Below are 21595 nucleotides of genomic sequence, written 5' to 3' on the forward strand. Positions count from 1 at the left end.
ACGCTAGCTCAGCCAAGCAATCTCCCTGGCATGCGTGGCCCGAGGGCCCGAGGTGGGTTAGGCTATTCGTACGAGTACGAAAGGCGCTTGGCTTGGTAGGTGGTTTGAAGCCCCTCATACTGGAGCCCCTGAAAGGTGGACGAGGGGACCCTTCCCGTTGTTTCCGCCTGGGTGCTTGGCTGATATGGGCGTGGAGGAGTGAGATAGAGGTTGAGAGGGATTGTGAAGATAGCTCCTGGATTATTGTATTACAGTAGGCTTTGATGGGGATTGGAATTCCTGGTTCACGAGGATACAGCTAAACAGTTCCTTCTTATTTTGCAGACAAAGTACTGCGTACAATCAACTGTATAAGTATAATTTTGAAAGCTATTCGATGATCGAGTGAGATGGATGTTACTTTTACGTTGCTTATCCCCTACTATGTGAAGTTACAAACTCGATAAGCAAGGTTAAGAGTTGATGAGGCTTTTTCGGCCCTGCAAAGTGATCAACCCCCTTACTCCCATCAGAATGCACAATGATGAAATTCTTATTATAAAGTGGAGGGGTGAAACTGAAAGATTCCTCCCTCTGAAACCAGATGTCGTAGTATACTGTATGTCCACTCCAACAGTCAGATCAAATACCTTCCTGGGTGGAAGCGATCACCGCCAAGAATACCTTGAGCTACACTACTGCAGTACTAACGAGATTCAACTCGGAAAACAGGGAATCCACAAGATTGGATAAATATTGTTCATGATATATATGTACTAACAGAGAAATTACCTGCAATAAAAACGACCGTCCCTCGAATGGGGTTGTAACCGTACAGAGAACAAAAATGTGGGGAATATTAAAGAAAACTGTTGCAACAAAAGAGATGGGAAAAACTCCAGGTGGAGATGACCCCGGAGCAACTCTTGATCCCATGCCCCAGGAGCAAGGAAGTGCCCGCACTCCCTGCTCCCCGAGACGAATCAAGAAAAAGAATGCCAGAGAAAGGAAAATGTATAGATGCAAGGGAGGTTGGTCGTTCTCTTGCACCCTTTTTTTAGTATGCTCTTTGTTTTCAGTTGCTTTACCGGGAGAAGCGCTTGAAGAGCATGGTAGCAGCGAAACCAGTAGCCAGGAGGGTACCACCCATGGTAACAGCCTGGAGGGCAGCGTTCATCATCTGGTGACGGTTACGAGTGCTGCAGCGCTTGTAGAAGTCGGCCATGTCGTTACCACGGGGGAAAGGAGTATCGGGGACCTCCTCCTCAAGGAACTCGCAGAGCGGAGCCCAGCCATCGTTGATGTTGTACTCCAACAGACGGTCCGCGGGCACCAGGCTGCGGACCTCGGCAACGTGCTCATTGTAGACCTGCTTGCCCTTGCCGGGGAAGTCTCCACGGAAGAAGGTCTCGAAGAATTTGTTAAGCATGGGGTAGTACATGCTCGCGGCCCAGCTGAAGTGCGAGACAAACTTGTGCTCCGGGTCGCTGACGCGCCAGTGGACGGTCTTCATGACCGAGGCGTGCCACGGGTCGACATCACGGGTGGTCAGGATGACCTTGGCGTTGGGATAGGCTTCGATCAACTCCTTTGCGAAGGCGCAGGCGGGCCAGTCACAGACGGCCTGGCAGTCGCCCAACAGCTGGTCCCATTCCTTGCGGCCGAATTCACCGACACCGTTGTATTTGGCGTTCAGGGCATCGTGCCACATCAAGCAGTCGGGTGGGTTCTCAACACTGGCGCACATCATGTGGTAACACTTGGTGTATCCAAGGCGCTCCAAGGCCTTGCGGAGAGCTATCGAACATTGGTGTTAGTTTGGACTGTTGCTTTCGTTATCGGGGTATATAACGTAGGTATCAACTCACAGGCAGTACCAGTACGGCCAACACCGAGAGCCAGCACCTTCATAGGCACGGTCCGGTGGCACTTGCGACGGTCAATGCATGTGTCGTCGGTGAAGACATCGGTCAAAGGCTGAGGAGCCAAGTTATCGGAGAGCATGAGCGACATGATGTATGAATGTTGTGTAAGGCAAAACTCAAGATAATCACTTTGATATCGAGAATTAAGGTAGAAGAGAAAGTAAAAAAAATGAACCTTGAAAAGCGGGAGAGCAGTGGATAAAAAAATAACGAAGGGACAAGACTATAGAAGAAGTCTAGAAGGGGGGTTGATATGGAGACAAGGGGTGAAGTGGAGGGGGAGGGAAAGGAAAAGGAATAAAAAGAAAGCGAAAATAAAAATGTACAAAAGCGTCTACTTCCCCAAAAAGATCGATTTAGAACGATTGAAAGCGGACATCTGTCAGAGCCGCAAAGCCAATCAGAATAAAGCGTAGCGCGTTCACGGATTGTCAAGGGCACTTGCGCCCCCGCGAGTGGCAAGTTTCCACTCGTTCTGTGGACTGCGGGCTTGGCCTCGCCTGTCAATCATTTCCCTTTCGTTCTCGTACCTTTGCCATTGCCAGCTTTCCCCCCCTTGACTATTGTTGATTTCTTGCCAGTCTTCAGGGATATTGCGTGGACGTTGACCCTGAAAAAGGATAATTCGTAATCGTCCCATGGTGTATCGTAATCATGATACGAAAATAGCTGGCGGCAAACCTGTATCCACGTTCTCGAGATTGAGGCGTAGAGGGCAAGACGTCACAGGCTGACGCAGGGGGGAGGGGGAGCGATAGTCAGGGGTTGTGGGTTATGAAGAGCTGGTAAATACCGATACGATAAAACCATTGGTACAATTACCCGCTGGAGACAGACTGGATGTACAGGATACTCCATAGTTGGTGTGAGGGGGAAAAGGTGTACCGGAATACGGTATGTACTGTGTATGTACTCGGTATGGAAGCACGATACGAGACTCGTACCGAACGAGTATCTCTGAGCTCATATCAGGTATGCCAAGCCCCGATACACCGCGTAGGCCCCGTCGCAAGTCCCCCAATTCCCAGTAAACTAAATCTCACTAGTCAAAGGGCGACCGTGTACTGCTCCGGTCAAACTCCATCGACGATCAAACGAGATTTGTTCCGGGCTCTGGAGAGGACGATCCGTGCCCCTGCCCGTGCTGATTGGTGGGGCTCGGCAGAGGGCAACGCGTACACTTTGGCCAGTGGGGAATGCGAGGTTCCTGAAACTCTGGCCCGAGTCTAGGAGCTGGACAGAGTAGTGTTGGCAATTGGACATTGCACTTGGGTGTGTTAGTCTCGGTCGTATCCGTGTCACATTTTCCCATCAATGTACTCCGTAGGGTGTAGGAAATTGATGAAATCCAGTTGATAACCCTCTTGTTTGGTTCTCCGACGGGTGCCCGTGACCTTCAGAGGTTATCAAGAACTGCGGGACTGATAGCAACACACGTTCCCCTTCAAACTCAGTCCCAGTTCCCAGCCGATCATCACACATGATAGTTTTCCTAATCCTGTTGGAGGGGCGCGTACCGAACCTCCAAGTTCCAAAGCCACCAGAAAACCAGCCGTGGACTTGACTCCGTCCGGAAAAGAGGCCTGTAGTGGCGTTTTTCGTGGTGCTCCACCGGTTGGCTCCGCAGATTGGTTGAAATTCCATTGTTTGATTGCCGGCGACAGGTCTTGCTCGTGGTCGAGGCCTGGGCGGGGAACTAATGTCCACTTGCCAAGACAAATCCAATATACCCTTGACCCGATAATCAATTCGAGATGGTTTTGTTGTGTTTTCATTTGTATCGAAAGGATAAACCCGGTGGTTCAAGGTTCTAGGATAGAGATACTCCAAATGGAGTAGTTCAGGAGGGCAGTGAACCCAATTTGTCGCGGAGATGCGGATGAGGCGCCGTATGTCTGGCCACGAGGAAGCGTCGGAGATTGCATTCTGCTGGGAGATGAAATGGTGTGAATGAGGCTTTTTTTCCTTTTCGTTAGTGTCTTTCCGTTTGTCGGACTGATCATCCCGTGCTGGAGCATATTTCGCTCATGATGAGAGAGAGACTCCATAGTCTGGACATGGTTATTGAGCAAGTGGGTTGGTTGATCAGGATGATCAGTATCAATGGTGTCTGGTCATTGCAGCGGTGTGTAAGTATTGATATAGTGTGTTGGTTAGCATGTTAGTGGTTGACCTTAGGGAGGTATTGCTGTTCCCGTGTGGTGGTTAGCCGTAGAAAGTGTTCATGTTAGGTGGCAGTCTCTGGATGTCATCGCACCCTCATAATGATCATCTCTTTCAATTGACTTGACCACAAGGTCAACCAACCAACCCAAGAGGATAAACAAAATAAGAGAGAAATCTCTTCTCAACCCCAACCCCAAGTCTATCAGGGGAGGTAAGCGTGCAATATATGGTCAACGCCAAGACCACGTTGTAGTGTTCGCCATCGATGAGCACGATCACCTCACCCCGAGCCCAGGACGGTTTAGGAAACCAGTCATGTTTTCGATGGAACCACGAGGTTGATTTAAACATCTTTCCACCTCCAATCCCCTTTAAACCATGCGCTCCATTGGGACGTTGTCCCCGCCATGTGCATCGACGGCATTGTAAATCGGCAGTTGGGGATCGATCGCGGGAGCCTGGAGGAACCGAAGGAGAGCGCTATACGGGTACGGGTACCTGAACCCTCAAAATCAGGGACCCCCAGAACCCTGGGAGGATAAACGAAGAGTCAAAGGAGAGAATACGAAGGGGTCTAGGTCTTGGCAGGGTCTCCAGATTGGTTGGTGATTTCGACATTTACCCCAAAGTGATGGCATGTTTTTCCATATCTATGGCATCATTTTGGTTCTCCTGAACGCCTATGGACCAGATAACACAATTCGCAAATTAATCAACTTGCAATAACACAATATGTTCCCAATCCCAATAGTAAGTAAGTAGTGCGCCAATCCCGGAAATTAAAACACAAAAAAACTCCATGCCCATGACTTGATGCGCTCAATGCAATCTCAAGACCAAATGTGCGATGTCGAGAAGCTGGTCTCATGCACTCGCCGCAACGCCTCCTTATTCCAGCTTATCCAAATGTTCAAGTCTCGTAAGCACAACCTGCTTACTCGTCTCCTCAATCTCGCCGGCAAGAAAGACCTCGTCCAGAATAGCGTAGACCTAACAATTCCCGAATCAGTATTATCACTCAACGCAACTCTTCCATCCGGACACCCCCATCCAATCACCCATCCCATGCACGCACCTTGTAAAAGTTGAAAACTAAATCCAACTCGCACACATTCCCAAAGAATTGGTCCAACACCTCAACGAAGAAATGGATAGCCTCCAGGTACGCAAGCTCATTGTCATTAGCGTCCACGCAAACGCAGAAGAACAATCCGGCGTATCGGCGGTACACGATCTTTGTGCTGCGGCGGAACTCGACGAAATTCGACTGGTATTTCTGGTCTCGGGGAGCGACGAGGCGATGCACCTGTGGTGGTGATAGTCAGTTGGGTGTTCCGGTCGAGTGAGCTAGCCGGGTGCGTTGCGGCGACACGAACCTCGCCCTTTAATTTGACTTTTTCTTCATCCTGAATCCAGTGTAAGCTGTTGATTTTTTGATTGAGAATGGGGTGGTCACTCACGCTGTACGGTGCGTACCACTTCGCCAGGCGCGTTTTGCCCCTATACCCTCATCAGCACGGCAAGTCTCGAGTCCTCGTAGTCGGTACTCACTGGCGATTCTGCACGAGAATGAAAGATAGAACCATTTTGCAAGACCAAAAGAATTCACCTGGCCAGCATCGGTGAAGCTCGTTTCTTGTGGGCGCGCAAGCTGGGGAGGATTCTCCGCTGGTTCCGTTATCGCGAAGCTCCCCCTCTCCATATTGCCGGGGTTCACCGCCTATGTGGACACTATCAGTGTAATGCATGGCTAACGCATGCGAGGTTTATAGGTGCATTGATTTGGCACTAGAATAATATTCCGGAGTACAAGTACGCCAATTTAGATGACTTTAAATAGGATACAATTCCAATAAGCAGGTAAAGAGGTATGGAGGGAACGCTTTTAAGGTGATATATAAAAGTGCAGACAAAACTCGCACAGACAGACAAAAGTATCGACAGACATAAGGCATAGGAATCGTTAAACTTCTCAAAAGTGTCTCCGTTCTCCATGCTAGAGTACAGACTATCCGGAGAAAGTCGGATGACTGGAGATCATTATCGTTGGGATCGAGGTCGAATTGTGGTACAGGAGTGGAGGGTAAGTCCTTCAGCTCACGAGGCTGCAGAAGCGCTCATGCGATTGAACAGTCGAGTCAGTCGAGCCTGAAAGATGCCAAGTTAGTCCATGTACTCCAAGAAAGAATTCACACCCACAAGGAACCTACCGTATAACTCTGTGGCGTACTCGGCTCCGTCTGGCTATCCGACTTCTCATCCACATAACTCTCTTCATCCTCATACTCATCCTCATCCTCCGAAGGCGGAAACCAACGATCCGGATCCCCATTATAAACCATAAACCAACCGATCTTCTCACCAGGAGCCAACCGATCCCGCAACGCCTCCAGCGCTTCCGTCGCATCAGGCGACAACCCAGACCCCTGCTCAACGACATCCGACATATTCAACCCCGGACTCGCGCCCGCACCATCCGGGATGGTCACCACCTTGGCGCCGACGTAGGCATAGTCCTGGCTGACGGTGTTGGTGGACTCGTCTTGCGGGTCGTACTGCTCGATGAATTGCAGCTCTGGGAGTCGGGGCATGAGGTCGGCTTGTGTTTTCTTGAGGGATTCCGTGACGAGCTCCGTTGTCAGCGGTTGTTGGAGGTACTCTGCTGCGGCTTCTTCGAGGTTATTGAGGACGATGTATACGCGGATTCCCGTGAAGCCCGCGCGGGGCCACCGGAAGCCGTGGAGCATGTACACGGGCATTTGGATTGTTGGTGAGTGTAGAGGAGAGGCGGGGGAGAGATCGGGGAAGGAAAAGGTGTGGATGTTGCGCTAGCGGAATGCTAGATTGTCGCGGGAGATGTCGTCGCAGACTGTAGCTGTAGAGGAGAGAAGAAGAAGGAAGAAAAAGAGCATGTTAAAATTGCGACATGGTTGGGCGCAGGAGGTCCCAGCTCCAAAAGTTGTTGTTACGAGGAGTCCGCTGTGATGCATCGGATTTTGGCACCACTGCAGTTTCCCTTTTCCGGCTTGGGGCCCGCTTTTAGTCTCCAACGGGCCCCGATTTATCGTTGACACTTGCGTCTGACACTTTTGACATCTGCATCTAGTCTGTCTCTTGGGTCGAGATATTGGAATTTTGGTACCTATGTTTCGAGATTGACCCTTCTTTGGATCCATCCGTGTTGTCGGGTTCGGGTGGCTGGGTGGGGAGCTGTTTAAGGTTGCTCGATTGTATCGATCTGAGATCGCCCCTCTTGCAACAGTAGATCTAAGATCCTGGATCCAAAATATATCGAGGGTGGTTTGTTTCTAGACAATGTTAAGGTTGGCAATTGGGATTGCCTAGACATATATTCCTACATAACACACCACCATTTCGATTATCAGAACGTCCGTCGTAAAGGTAAAAGTGGCCGACGATTGTGTTGAAGCTGTTAGGTTCGATTTAAAACCCAGCTAACTCATGCAAGGCTAGGTAGACCGAGGCGAACATTTACTCAGAAACAAACAATCGTGCATAACAACCGATGAGGCTATGGTAAATAAATTTGCAATGACAGAAACTCCTGCAACTCCTTGACCGAGATGCCAACAAAGCCCGAGGTCCTCTCAAGTAAACGTGGAAGCCGTGGAAATACATTCTCATAAGAGATATCGAGCAACACACCTAGAACTTTGATCGGCTGGCTGCATCCTCAAGGTTTCCTCTTCAGATCCGCAAATCTTCGCGTCAACTCATCCAGCTCGGGGATTCCACTGTTGTTGGTCTTGCCACCTTTCTTAGCAGCACCCCCTCCATCTTCCTCAGAACCCGGCACCTTGACCCGAGGGTTCGGGTTATCAGTCCTTGGTGCTGGCGGTGCAACACTGACTGGGCTGCGTCCTTGCAGTGCAGCAGGGCCGCGTGGGGGAGTCGCTTTATTCAGCTCGCTCGTCTCCGAGGCCCGTCTTGCCTCTGAGAGGTTCGGTCCTGATGCAGGGTCTGCATTTTGCTTCCTTGGAGTCTGAGGTAAATCACCGCCCTGATCTCCATCCTGAGTATCATCAACAAACTCTGGCGGTGCATCACCAAGCTCTTCTTGGATGTCCAGATCCTCTCCGTCAGGCCAGTCGACACCGTACGCCTTTGCAATCTCTCGCAGATAGCTTTCAACCAATTCTTGTGTCGGCGGACGCACTCTCAGTCCCTTGAGAAGTCGATCTGGAACTTTGACCGTATCCACCTTGTTATCCTGCGCCAAGGTCATGAACTCCTTGCCATACCGTTCACCCAGCATGGTGCGAAGCATAGTGAGCTCGCGCAACTCATGCGGGAACCGATGCCAGGCATAAAAGACCGCAACGGCGGCTTCATCCAACGCGGTATCCATGTATGCATTTTCTTCCTCCGAAAGCTCCCCAGCACCCTCCAAAGGACTAGTCGCAGCCACCGTGCTCGCCTCCTTCTTCTGCGACCCTCCCAACCACGAGAACCCAAAGCGAGAACCGGAGGACTCGGGCGCAGCAGTCGTCGATGCTTTCTCTCCAGACTGAGCTAGAGTCTGCTTCTTGAGCAATTCCTTGGCGCGCAGTCTCGCGCGCGTTCCTTTCTCGCCAAAGGCTAGTTGGTCCAGTACATTTGCGCGCGCCAACAGCAGTTCACAGTATAGTTCGACCATCTCCATCACCTCGACGGCGATGTCTGTCGCGATCACATTTTCGACTCGGATGCGGGCGGAGGCCTCGCGGTTCTCACTGAGAAGCTGGGAGAGTTCGCGGCGTTGGACGACGGAGGATGCGGTGTCTTTCTTCTGGAGAAGGCGGAGGCGTGGGATGAGGAGTCGTAGAGTGGAAACTAATCGGGTCTGTTAAGCTCTTTATTAGTTTCCTCTCTGTCAATTTGGCTCGGCTGCTTGCGAAGAGCTCATAGAGGACGCGTGGTACAAGAGAGAGGGGGGTCATGATAACAATGCGGGGTAGACACCACGAGTACGAGGGCGATGAGGGAAGTGTACAGAGGGAAGATGTGTGTAGAAATGACATGATCGCAAGCACTGGCTGGACACTTACCGTTTGCGCCGAGGGAGGCATATTGGAGGGTGTTGGTGGAATGAGTGAGAGGGAGAGTGTCCATGAGAGGCGGGGAATGGGGGGATTAGGCTGCTGCGGGTCCAAACAGCCAATCCTGAATCCACCACAAGTATACAAAGTCAGTTTCGGTATATCCCCATTCAAAAAAATTGTGAAAACAGTTTGTAATCAAGTAAGCTTTTTTATAAAGGTACTACCAAAATGTATCATGCGTATCACATCCGCGCATCCTCCGATTCGAACCCCGGCCGCCCAGAGTTTAGACCTCGCCGGCTCCCTCAGCTGGGAATACCCTCAATATCAAACCCCAAGTCTCGGCCTTCAACTTCAAAGAACAAGACAATCAGTAATCAAAAAAGTACACAAAAAGAAGAACCAAATCGCCCAACAACCAGGGATGGTGCACCTAGAGGTATATCAAGCAAGCTCCTCCGAAGATCGGCCCCAAGATACCAGAGGCCAAGTGACGCGATTCGCTCCGGCGCAACGGCTGAGCGTTGGCGGATGGTGAACACATGCGTTAACCACTCAACCACAGGGGCAATTTGGTTAAGGGGGAATGGTAAACGGGGGGCATAAGGAATTGAATTTGAGATGTTTAGGAAGGTACGGGTTGCTTGGAAGAGGGTGGGATGTAACTGCCGTGAAAAGGGAACACGGCTGAGATTTAGTGGTGGGGACGAGTGTGGCTGGTATACAACCATTATTCATAGTTCATTAGTGCGTAATGGTTCATTAATTAACCAGAATACTAGAATCTTTGTTCAATGGACAGTACAGCAGACCTGCAGTTAGGGTTGCTCTGGTCATGATATATAGACACATGCACAAGTCAATACTTACACTTTGAACACAAAAGAATGGAGAATGTATCCCCGTCTATGCATTGTTCTTCTCACTGGCTACTATGTATCATTGCTTATTCTTCTCAGCATCCTTCATCTCTCCACGCTCCTTCACCAACTCCGCAATCTCAGTCCCAACCTCCGATCCAAGATTACCAAAACCCTGAATGACTCCCTCCCGATCCCCCTGTCCCAACTCCTGACTCATCTTGAATTTACCCCCAATACTCTCAATCGAAACCTCAATCCCAATAATATTCTTCTTCATAATATCAATATACCGCTCCGGCGCATCAGCCACACTCCACGGACCAGGCTTCCCATCCTTCCCCGTATACCCCATAACAGAAGTTTCACACATCTGCGAAAGATCATGAATCTGCTGTGAGAGATACTCCGATGTCTCCGGGGCTGCCGAGTCAAAGTAAATAGTAGCCTTGCCGTAGACCTGGGCCGCAGAATAGTTCCAGGTTGGAACGACCTTGCCCGTATCGGGCTTCGTCTCGGTGTAGAACTTGGGCGTCACGTAGTGGTGGGCAGCGCCAGTGAATAGGATCATTACGTCTTGTTGCAGTTTTGTTGTGCCAGAGGCGGTGCATGCTTCCATCATGGCTTTGCATTGGGGGTTTTGTCGGGCCATGTGGCCGCGTAGACGGCCCTTGACTGGTGCTTCGGGGTCATCCGTGTACACGTCTAGGACCCAGGGTACATGGCTGGATTGGATGAAGTGGTGGGTGGAAGATGGGATGGCGGTGGTGATGATGCCTAGAGGATTGGCCTTGATAAATTCGAAGAGAGCCTTTGTAGAGGACTCTGCGTGGACGGCGCGGAGATACATGGCTGGTGCTGGTGAAGGAGAGCAACAGAGAAAAATCAGACTGTAAATGTGATTGTGTACGAGTGAGTCAACGTATGGGTCTTTATATAACACTTCGATTTTGATATGACCAATACCAGGCAAACCCCGCGGAGAACACCATGATTCGATTTTCGGTCTTGCTTATTGGGCCAGTTCGCCGAATGACCCACTACGACTCTTTGGCTTATCAAGAAATACAGTATACTGTTAGTCGGAAGCGGAACCGTATGGCCGGTAGGGCGTGCAGAATTCGATATAGCCTAAACCCAGCTTAGAAAGTAAAATGAGTTTGACTAGATTCTTCTATATTTTCTATGGTTGAATAGACTACAGTTTTGAAGTGGGCGAGAATCAAGTGGCTCGAGGGGCATCTTCATCATCCAATCGGAATCGTGGATGGACTGCCGTTTTAGGAACTTGACGGGAGTGGGGCATCTCGTCACTACGAGGGATGCCATATATAGATAGTTCCATCAAGAACTGCAAAAGATCTTTCCTGTACTTCTGAGTCATTTTCAATTGACATTATTTCAACTGGATTCTCTCTCGGGCGAGAATTCCCGAGCACAATGGCACCCCTCAACGATAGCCATCCGGCCACTCAGGCCTTGCATGCAGATGACCGCTTGAACATGGTGCCCGATGTTGCACCTCCGATCCATCTGTCTACAACATTCAGATATTCGAACAACCCAGATGAGCTGGTTTTATCAGAGGACCCAGTCGTACGTAGATACAGCAACTTGCACAAGTCACTTAGACTGACACTTCAACAGGCGGAATTCAACGGAAAAAACTACGTCTACTCTCGCGAGTTTGCACCAAATGCCACTCGCTTCGAAGCCATTCTCTCCCCTCTTCTCAAAGGCCATGCTGTGAGCTATTCCACAGGCCTAGCAGCTCTACACGCTGCATTGACACTCCTAAACCCCCGGCAGATATCAGTCGGCGAAGGCTACCACGGCAGTCACGAAGTCATCTCCGTGGTCTCTCGCCTCTCGGGTCTTAAGAAGCTCCCCATTGACTGCGCCGCGGAGAGTCTGAGCAAAGGCGATGTCATCCTGCTCGAGACCCCAATCAACCCATTCGGGACAGCCTACAACATCGAAGAGTATGCTCAAAAGGCACATTCCCGAGGAGCCTTCCTTATTGTTGACAGCACTTTTGCACCTCCGGGTTTGCAAGATCCTTTCCTGTGGGGTGCTGATATTGTCATGCATTCGGGATCGAAATATTTCGGCGGACACAGCGATATGCTCTGTGGCGTTCTTGCAGTAAAGCGGGATGACTGGGCTAAGCAGCTTTTCGAGGACCGGATGGCTTTGGGTAATGTCCTGGGAAATTTGGAGGGATGGCTTGGTGCACGGAGTCTGCGGACACTCGAGGTTCGTGTACAACGGGCGAGTGAGAACTCGGCAAAGGTGATTTTATGGCTCCAAGGTGCTTTGAATGCTACTTCTCCTGCACCGGGCTCGGACGAGGCTGTTGTTCAGACTATTTTACAGAAGATTTATCATGCCAGTCTCCAGAATGAGCCGTGGTTGAAGAAGCAGATGCCCAACGGGTTCGGTCCCGTCTTCTCCGTGATTTTGCATAGTGAAGAGTTTGCTCGCACCCTGCCGAGCAAACTGCATTTCTTCCAGCATGCAACGAGTCTCGGTGGAGTTGAGTCTTTGATCGAGTGGCGAGCCTTGTCTGATGCCAGGGTGGATCGGAAATTGTTGAGGATCAGCGTTGGTCTGGAGAATTGGGAGGACCTGAAGAATGACTTGTTGCGAGCATTCAAGGCCCTTGCGGGTGCTCAGTAGTTCTAAAAGTAGATTTATTCTGTATATATAGTAATTCTTCAAGTTCATCTCGTCATAAATCATGATTCATGTGTGTTTCCCCTCTAAATCCAGAGCCAATCCCGACCTAGACGGCCAATATCAAAGATCCACCGCGACTGGGATTGTCCAGAGGCATCTACTTGACGCCAGTATTCTTGCAAGATCTTCGCAGCGTTGACTGCATTTAGACAGTTGGTAATGTCCCAAAATCGTTCTGCGCAGGCAATAAGGAATTCTCGTTGAAGTTGCCATTGGCACTCTAAACCAGCGACGAAGATGGGCCAGAGGACGCACTTGAACATAACGCGGTCATTCTGCAATGAGTCGATCAATCCCAGCAGTTCAGCAACAGTGTCATCAAGTACTGTCTTTTCTCCAGTCATAGCGTCGAGAATGCGTCTTCCATAGATTGAAGTACCGAGCTTATAAGACCGAGATAGCGAGCAGAGACTGATGATTTCGCTTGGCGAAGGTGTACGTGATTGTTGCAGGCCAGACGCCCAAGCATAGCAGTCAAAATTCTGTGTCATTTCAAGCAGGGATTTTGTCTCTTTGATGTGTGACTCCATAGCGGTTTGACCGAGTTGGCGGAGTTCCGATATGATATCCCTTTGCATGGATAGTAGTTGCATCACGCTCAACAGGTATTCTGGACATCCAACAAAAGAACTTTCGATGGATTCTTGGAGTTGGAGTTCCTGTTGCTCGAAGGAGGCGAAGTAGGATAATAACTTTGGGCGTAAGAAGGTGGCTCCAAGTGTTTCAATGCTGCCATAAAGAGATTGTTAGAATTGAGAATAATCAGCATGGAGTTTTGTGTGGACTGACACTTTTATTTGCTTGGTGATGAAAGCACGAATTTCTTGAACTGTCTGTCCCGGACCGTGATTTATGCCAGCCTGAGAATCATTTTGAGGATAAGTGGATGCGATTAAATTTTTCGCGCCCTCCAAGTGGAAATTCCACCCATCACTTCCAGACTCTAGTAGATCTAGAAATACCAGAAGAAATATGCTGGCCACCGTGGTATCCTGTTTTGATATCTTGGGGTCTGCCAATGACTTTGATAGTGCTTCCATGGCTTGATGCTTGAAGGCAAGCGCATGGCGGTTCGCAGTGACAAGCTGTGGCGACGTTGGTGATTCTGGCTCATGGAAAGATTGGCCCTTGTTGACATGATGCCGTGCTGCAAGGGCGAGGAGAGCTTTCATTAAGACGGGGTTTTCCAAGCCGAGGGGTATGAGGCTTCGGAAAGGGTTTCTCTCGGTGTCGTATACAATAAAAAGCTCGCAGATACGTTCATTATCTGCGGTAATTCTTTAGTGAATCGTGTCAAGTGTTAACCCAATTTCAGGGGCTTACAGTAATCGATATAGTATTTTGAGGTCTTATCCAAACTTGAAAAGGTTGGATCTTGAATGATTAATGAGGGACCTGGTGAGGATGACGAAGAGCTACTGCCAGAGGTGGTCACTGTATACCCGCATCAGAGTTCTGTTAATCACGCATCCCAAGTATTGGGTAGATGTATTGCCCAACTTTGTGGGGAAAAGCAATTAGAGTCCAAGGTTGACCTTACCTAGAGTATCAAACCGCCGATCGCGCCGCACCGAGGCCTGTACCAGTGCACGCTTTGGATTCGCAGGACCTACAAATTTATCTTTCACTATCGCAGAAGATGGAGTCGCATTTTCGTATGAGTGTCCCTGTAACTTCCCGCGAATCGCAACGCCCTTGACCCATTTGAAGGGCCGTTTATCGAGACATTCCAGCCCTGCCTTTTGGCATTTGCCACAAGGCACCCCGGACTGGTCGCACTGAATGCGCCGGTTGCGGCAGGTATAGCATGGATTGGGAATCCTGCGATCCATCGTAGATGGAGTGTCTAGTTGCAAGTCATTGAATCGATGGGGTAAAAGGCGTGTAGATGGTGGATGGGCCCGAGTCGTCTTGCTGACTGAGCCGAGGAAGTGGATCCACTGGCGGGGCTTCCTATTCGCGGCCACAAGTATCTTGCGAAGAAGGAGAATATGGTGAACTCTGGGGATTAGAAATGCGCTGGCAATCTCAGAAGGTAATGCTGATAAATAAGTGGGCTTATATCGGGTGGAATGTCAAGTTCGTTCTTCATACTGTGAGATACTCGTGTGCGGGCCCTAGAGAGACAGAGAATAATCCACTGAAATAGATCCAACAAGTGTATAATAAGGAAAAAAAATTAAGAGAGAAATATAGTAGAAGTATTGTAATCGAGACAAAGGAAACAGGAATTGTGACTTGAAGTCCTCCAGTCCAGTCCGAGCACTCGATGCTCATAACAAGCGCCATCTCAATCCTACCCCATAATGCAAACCCCTAGAAACCCATCGTGTTCTCCATTTCCAATCCCCGCAATGCTTGAAAAGCCAAAGATTTCAGATGTAGCTTCTCATCAAATAAAAAAAGTAAATCACCGGAACGCCAATTGTAATGCTCGTTTCTTCGAGGAACGTCAACCCATCGATCCACCCGTACCCAACCGCGGGGTCCTCAATAGTTCAATTGCTCAACAGGAATGATCATATCAGGCCTTTTTGCAGTAACGGCGAGACTGTTGACGTTTCTCTGTCGTACTTCGCGCATATATTTCCGTTGTTCATAACCGACATCGTGGAATTCTTTGTCTTCTATTCCATGGTACATAGTCCAGATGGCGCACCCAATGAGGACAAACGCCACGCAACCAGCAATGATAGCGAAGATATAGAGAGGATAGTTTGATGGTGAACTGGCATCACGTTTGAGGAGCTCTGTTGTGGCATCCATTGCGCTTGCGATGACTGGGGCCTGTAGTAGCGATGGGTATTAGTTTAATCGATTTTCGTAACAGTTACCGGAGAAGACCCACCATTTTAGATTTTAGCCTTTTTTCAAATAGATTGATTGCCTTTGATAGGGTGTATAGGATATCGCGATTGATGCTTCGAGACAACAGTGATAGTGTGCCTCAATGTGCGAGACCACGGTTTATATAGGGGCCCTACAGAGACTAATTTCCACTCGCCCACGCAGCATCTCGCGTGTGATCCAAAGATAGGACTGGGGTACTGAAACACGCAAAGCCGATAAAAGTGCAACGACAAACCCATCCATCCAAACTTAGAGCCTTATACTACCCCAAATAGGAATCGCGCGACTCTTCTTTGCGAGCTGTGACGTCAGAAACCGAGCCGGCCAACCACAACACGCCGTTCCCTGATTTGCTCCACTACGCTAGTTGTTCTTTGGGACTAGCTTACTGTCGTTTCTCTCGAAAAGATCCAGCCAAAGCTGACTCTAGAGCTGACACACAGGGCTCGTTCTCCAATAGCTCCAATTTCATGCGCTATTCTCCGTCTAAAAACCCCTGGGGGAAAATCTGACTGGGGCTCACTAGAAGATTGCGTTGCATACTCGACATACGACTCTGGCGATTGGACCAAGTGCGCGGTTAGTCCCCCGATGTCGGTCCTGGGACCTAATCTGATTTGGCACCGCCAAATCGATGTCCAGATACATTGCTTGCCAAGCTCTGTCTGGTCGAATGTGTATGGTTTGTCCGATATAAGTCCATGGGGCCAAACTACTGTCACGTGTGCAACAGCACGGAGTCTAGATTGGTGGTCTTCGGGTTATGTGCCTAAGATTATATTTCTCGTCCTACTTTCTGATGGTCAACTAGTCTTGGATAACGACTAATTCCCAAGTGAAGTCACTCAATTCCGTGTCCCATTGGTCGGAAGAATCATCGTGAAAGCAAGTCTCATATTACTATCTCACCTCTGAGTTTATAAAGATCTCGGACGGTGGCTTTTGTATTGCTGAATATATGACATTTCCGAAGATACCTATCATGATGGCGGGTCTGACATATCCAGATTCTACCTAAATCTACACATGATCAATTCATACACCCAACCCAATATAGTGTATGGGTATCTTGTACCCCTCATCATTCAACCTCAGATCATCCATGCGTACGATGAGACTGAAATAGGAGCCAAGACGATAGATCTGAGGTTCTTCGAATTGTTGAGACCCATTAATACACCAAAAACCCCCAGGTAGGTCTTGTCTATTAATTCAGTAAAACTATCAATTCAATCCCTACGCAAACCAAGGCGTCTTAAGGAACACAAAGAAAAATACAAAAAATCGCACTACAAAATCAATTGTCGCATAATTCTATTTTGCAATTAATTGGTATGTATGTGTGCCCCACCAGGTCAGGATCCATAAGCTTTTAGGTTCTTATTTGACACAGAAAAGCGCTAGAGCGAGGCTATTCAATATAGACTTGATGTGCATAAGGCTGAAAGTCAAGGAGGGGCACTGAAAGCTTTGACCGGAAACAACTCTTTAGCCAAACACCACATCAATTAGAAGAATAGTTTAAACATCTTCTTTGAGTTGAATATAATCCAATACTGATCAATGCTATTCAAATTGTTTATAATTCATCTATCAAGGTGCAACCTTTTACATGACGTCAACTCGGTCACTCCTGGCATCCCCACGCGATCGCTTTGTAAGCCGAGGGGGAGGGGCAGCGGTGTCAGACTGGAATCCAACAGCATCAATCTCATCTTTCAGTACAGTGTACATTATATTGTCAATATATCCAAATTCTACTTGAGAAACAAAATGTCCAACACAAAGACCGTTATCGCAACGGGTGCCTCATCAGGCCTGGTAAGACCCACGAACCCTCTTAGCAGTCTCTTCTGATTGGCATCCGATGGTGTCATTCTCCTCTACATGGGTCTAATATAATCAATAGGGATTCGAATCTGTCAAGCAACTACTTGAAAAGTCCGAGCCGTACAATTTCATCCTTGGTGCTCGGGATACAAAGAGAACTCAGGCTGCGTATGACGCGCTCAGCTTCGATTCTACTAAGCACTCTGTTCACATTCTGCCGCTTGATCTGAAGGATTTGCGTAGTGTGCAGGTATTCGTTCAGAAGGCTCTTGCTCAGCTTGGTCGGAGCAAGATTGATTATTTGTTCTTGGTTGCTGGTACACATGATGATGCTAGTGGGCCTGGTCCGAATGGTTCTCAATGGTGTGATGGGTATGTTGTGAATCATCTCGGTAAGTTACAATCGCCTGGCACTCATGGGAATTGGATGGTCTCTGACAATTTACCAGCCCAGCATTATCTGGTCCACTTGATCCGTGAGACCTTGGTCGCCTCTCAGACACGCATTATCTTCGTTTCCTCCGGGGCAATCCGCAATGTGCGGGGGCAGGATCCTAGTAAGTTACCTTGCCAGATCCGAGTCAAGAGTGCCAACTAAGTTTCAACTCAAGAAACACTGGATGTCGACCTTAAGGCAAACTCTGGCGCCGGTAAAAGAGTAGTCTACTGCGGCTCCAAGTTCGTCCAGCTGCTGGGCGCTCACTACTGGCGTCGTCATCTGCCAGAGTGCACCATCGTGGCTGTTTCTCCCGGTCTGGTTCCCGACACCAAGCTCGCCACGGACATAGGATTGAGTATGGATATGCCCGATGCTAAGACGATTCCCGAAGGTGAGATTGTTGGCGCCATGTTCGAGGACTTATTCCTGAAGATGACTTCTCACATATTGAATAGGTGCTCAAAGCCTTCTTGCCGCTTTTACTCGCAGCGACATTCCTGCGGATCCGGAGCAGATTTTCCTCACTAGTTGGGGTGAATGGTGGCCCAAGGATGTGTATGCGATGAGTCTGGACACTGCTTTACAGAACAAGTGGTGCTTGGGTAGAGAAGAGATTGAAAAGGCTGAAGGTCTTGCTGGGGAGTCCTGAGGGATATCTCAAGCGGACTCGCTGGCTGGGGGATGGATCATATCAAGGTATCCACATGAAAGCAGTATACTTCGTACATCTCCGTGGAATGAGAATAAGGCATAAAAATTATTGAATTATTATCAGTGGCCAAACTGTGTACTGCCATTTATACTGCCATATCCTAAAAGTAGACACCGAAACGTACAATCTACTTGTACACATCCCATCTGGTATCAGCTCAAACCAGCAAAGACATGCATCAGGAAGAACTGTAAACTGTGAAAAGTTGATTTGAAAACCAGTTATTTCTTTATGTCCAACCAAAGACCCCATCCGAACTCGCTCGGCTCAAAAACATCACCGGTCATCGAACGTAGACCCAAACAAGACCCAATGCACAGGTAGAAAAAAAATACAAGAAAAAATAGATAACAAAAAAGCTGATACTTAACAGAAATAAAAAAACAGGGCTGAGGAGCCACAAGGGATATATGGGGGTGTAATGTCGTAAAAGCTTGAAAAAATGGCAACGTGGAAGAGTCGTCATGAGTTAAAAGTGCGCTTTCCCATCGGGAATGCGGTAGAATCGTAGAAAATGGGGGTATTAGAAGTGAAAAAATTAGGTGCAGAGAAATCAAAACGATGCATGTCTGCGGTTGTGAAGATCCAGTGAGGACGTTTTCTGGTGAATGAGTGCGCTCGCAAGCCATTTGTACATTTGCGAGGATTCATGTCGGCGATACGCCCATCCTAGGTCTGATCTAGAAGTTCAGGGCCAGGGCAGCCACGGCACCGAGTGCCACGCTCATGATGGAGAAAGTGGTGGAGGCAGCACCGTTGTGAGCGGCAGAAGTGCTGGCAGCGGCGGCAGAGCCAGTTGCAGAAGCAGCCGAAGAATCGGAAGAAGCAGACGAAGCCATTGAGATTTCGGCGGAACCGGTGAATACATGAGGGCGGTAGGTGTAGCTGATGGTAGGGCTCGACTTGGGTAGGCGAGTGTTGGAAGAATCAGCAGAGGAGGTAAGGTCGTCAGTCGAGGTGGAGTCAGCGGAGGAGGTAGAGGACGCAGAAGAGGTGGAGGACGGGGTCTCAGTGGTCGAGGTAGTGGTAGGAGCGACGGTGCTGCTAGTGCTGGTGTGGCTAGCCGAGCTGGTAGAGACCGAGACAGTCTCGCTGGAAGAGCTACCACCAACGTCGAAAACGACGATGTTGGCCTTGGCACCGGAGGGAACAGTAACGACACAGCCAGTGGCACCGCCAGCGCCGGTGAAGACATCAGGGGCATCCATCTCGTTGACCGCCATGGTGGCAGGGTCGATACGGCAGGGAAGGCCATTGCAGCCATCGCCATCGCACAGGATCTCAATACCAAACTCGGGCTTAACATCACGGAAGGGAGTTGCGGGCTCCAGGTAGATAGGGTTCCAGCCGATCTTGAGGTAGGTATCGCCATTGGAAACGGTGTTGGCGCCGGCAGTGTAGGGAGACCAGTTACCGACGGGGTTGGCGCTAGTGCCCCAAATACAAGCCTCCTCAATAGCAACACCAGGAGCGTTGACGTAGTACTGAGCAGCAGTCTCGCACCAGTAGGACATGCCGGGGACGGCGAGAGTGGACAGCTCCTCGACCAGGGTTGGGATCAGCATGGCCTCGTTACCGGGCAAGACAGTCTGGCAGAAAGCCACAGACTTGCTAGCCTTGTTCTGGGCCTGCACAGAACCGGTACCATCCTGACAATAGGGCTTGCTGGGGAAAGGCTTCTGGATCTCACCACTCTCATCACAGTAAAGACCACCGTTCTATAGGGCTGTCAGTCGATGATGTCCCCCTCGTTTCACCCCTTGCATATGACAGGTGGATCCAGTAGTACAAAAACTTACCATCGACATGGGGTAGCTGTAAGAGGTAGCCTCGGGATCCCATTGCATGGAGACCTGACCGGGAGGGCAGGCGTAGGGACAGTAGTTGCCAGGCTTGCAGGGCTGGTTAGGGCTCATGGCCCAACCCGCGTTCTGCTCACTGGGGGTGACAGCAACCAGACCAGCATCGCTGGGGAACTGGCACTGGCCACTCTTCTTCTCAAGAGTATTGGTCTCCGGAAGAGTGCGGGCTTCGTGGGCGTGTCCATGGTGGTGGGAATGAGCGTGGTGCGCAGCTTCAACGCTGGCAATGAGGGCGACAAGCGCGGCCGCGCGGGCAGGAGTAATCTCGAACTTCATGATGTCTAGATGGGGAAGCTTTTCGGGGGTTTTTTGTTCGCAGAAATCAGAGGCGCAAGAATGAGTGAATAAACGAATGTAAGCGTTATCAAACGAGTGAATGAACGGAATATGGCCCAAGGCCGAGTGTAGGGGACACAGAAGCTCGCAGAGAATGAGGTCAAAGGAGAGGAAGAGAGAGCCAGGATGAGATGGGCAGATCAACCAGAAAAGGGACAGAGCGCGCGCTGCGCCCACAGGCACAACATGGAAAAAAAGGGCCAAAAAGGCCCCGACCACGGTGCTGGGTGACTGGGCCAGCAACGAGTGACGACACTAACTCGATCTAGGATGGAATCGCAGAAGAGCAGCCCCGTTCAGGGTTTGGTGGATAGGCAGAGACCCTGACTGGCCCCAGGGTACAAACCTGATGGAGCCGACTTTACCCATTCAGGAACTCTCCGCGATGCCTCGGGGGCACATTTTGGGGGTCTCTCAGAGTTCTCTCTGGGGGTAATCAAAGGCACCAAAGACCCTCAGGGACCAAACGAGTTGGCCAGCTGCCCCCTGAGCAAAAAACTCCACTAGCGGGCAGCCACATGAGTCCGCTAGTTGAGGCCACTAGTCGTTTAGCGTCAGGGGTAGTGCCACTATTGTCCAATGGTAAGTCTTGATACCCCGGCGGTTCCTGCTTGGCAAGTGGAGGCAGGCCAATAACCTTATAGAAATTGCATCCAGTGGGGCATGAACCCTTCATCATCGCTCTCTCGTTGCAGGGAAAACGGCGGGTTGCGGAAGTCGAGGCGAATGGAAGTGGAAGGGGAAGAAACCGACAAACCACCTGACCACGACATTGTTCTCCGTACTTTCCACTTCACTCGACCAGCAATTCATCTTCCTTCCAATTATTCCAGCAAGATAATAAACCATCCGATC

The 21595-nt window shown here is 49.7% G+C and overlaps 9 protein-coding genes across 9 annotated transcripts; 2 read left to right on the top strand and 7 right to left on the bottom strand.

The window, feature by feature from the left end:
- Positions 1–1063: 1063 nt before the first annotated feature.
- Positions 1064–1992, bottom strand: N7496_011897 (sulfotransferase family protein; the record flags this gene model as incomplete). The annotated part of the gene is made up of 2 exons (XM_056704810.1): positions 1064–1776; positions 1848–1992. The coding sequence occupies 2 exons, from the start codon at positions 1990–1992 to the stop codon at positions 1064–1066; spliced, it is 858 nt and encodes a 285-aa protein (XP_056550770.1).
- Positions 1993–4958: 2966 nt separating this feature from the next.
- On the bottom strand, positions 4959–6829 carry N7496_011898 (AP-2 complex subunit sigma; the record flags this gene model as incomplete). The annotated part of the gene is made up of 6 exons (XM_056704811.1): positions 4959–5060; positions 5146–5376; positions 5447–5492; positions 5531–5570; positions 5622–5790; positions 6281–6829. The coding sequence occupies 6 exons, from the start codon at positions 6827–6829 to the stop codon at positions 4959–4961; spliced, it is 1137 nt and encodes a 378-aa protein (XP_056550771.1).
- Positions 6830–7764: 935 nt separating this feature from the next.
- N7496_011899 (IST1 family protein) lies at positions 7765–9139 on the bottom strand (the record flags this gene model as incomplete). Its single annotated transcript, XM_056704812.1, has 2 exons — positions 7765–8913; positions 9119–9139. The coding sequence occupies 2 exons, from the start codon at positions 9137–9139 to the stop codon at positions 7765–7767; spliced, it is 1170 nt and encodes a 389-aa protein (XP_056550772.1).
- Positions 9140–10051: 912 nt separating this feature from the next.
- Positions 10052–10822, bottom strand: N7496_011900 (FMN-binding negative transcriptional regulator; the record flags this gene model as incomplete). Its single annotated transcript, XM_056704813.1, has 1 exon — positions 10052–10822. The coding sequence occupies one exon, from the start codon at positions 10820–10822 to the stop codon at positions 10052–10054; it is 771 nt and encodes a 256-aa protein (XP_056550773.1).
- A 590-nt stretch (positions 10823–11412) lies between these two features.
- On the top strand, positions 11413–12651 carry N7496_011901 (putative transsulfuration enzyme family protein; the record flags this gene model as incomplete). The annotated part of the gene is made up of 2 exons (XM_056704814.1): positions 11413–11568; positions 11620–12651. The coding sequence occupies 2 exons, from the start codon at positions 11413–11415 to the stop codon at positions 12649–12651; spliced, it is 1188 nt and encodes a 395-aa protein (XP_056550774.1).
- An 83-nt stretch (positions 12652–12734) lies between these two features.
- On the bottom strand, positions 12735–14543 carry N7496_011902 (Zn(II)2Cys6 transcription factor; the record flags this gene model as incomplete). Its single annotated transcript, XM_056704815.1, has 4 exons — positions 12735–13440; positions 13501–13978; positions 14035–14145; positions 14252–14543. 4 exons carry the CDS (start codon positions 14541–14543, stop codon positions 12735–12737), a joined length of 1587 nt encoding a protein of 528 aa, XP_056550775.1.
- Positions 14544–15201: 658 nt separating this feature from the next.
- N7496_011903 (uncharacterized protein) lies at positions 15202–15562 on the bottom strand (the record flags this gene model as incomplete). The annotated part of the gene is made up of 2 exons (XM_056704816.1): positions 15202–15498; positions 15560–15562. 2 exons carry the CDS (start codon positions 15560–15562, stop codon positions 15202–15204), a joined length of 300 nt encoding a protein of 99 aa, XP_056550776.1.
- Positions 15563–17334: 1772 nt separating this feature from the next.
- N7496_011904 (uncharacterized protein) lies at positions 17335–18479 on the top strand (the record flags this gene model as incomplete). Its single annotated transcript, XM_056704817.1, has 5 exons — positions 17335–17382; positions 17471–17783; positions 17841–17948; positions 18003–18221; positions 18286–18479. The coding sequence occupies 5 exons, from the start codon at positions 17335–17337 to the stop codon at positions 18477–18479; spliced, it is 882 nt and encodes a 293-aa protein (XP_056550777.1).
- Positions 18480–19222: 743 nt separating this feature from the next.
- N7496_011905 (SUN domain-containing protein) lies at positions 19223–20680 on the bottom strand (the record flags this gene model as incomplete). The annotated part of the gene is made up of 2 exons (XM_056704818.1): positions 19223–20260; positions 20342–20680. The coding sequence occupies 2 exons, from the start codon at positions 20678–20680 to the stop codon at positions 19223–19225; spliced, it is 1377 nt and encodes a 458-aa protein (XP_056550778.1).
- Between the last annotated feature and the right edge of the window lie 915 nt (positions 20681–21595).

The sequence above is a fragment of the Penicillium cataractarum genome (genome assembly GCF_028827025.1).
Source record: "Penicillium cataractarum strain IBT 29864 chromosome Unknown utg000009l, whole genome shotgun sequence".
Taxonomy (NCBI): domain Eukaryota; kingdom Fungi; phylum Ascomycota; class Eurotiomycetes; order Eurotiales; family Aspergillaceae; genus Penicillium; species Penicillium cataractarum.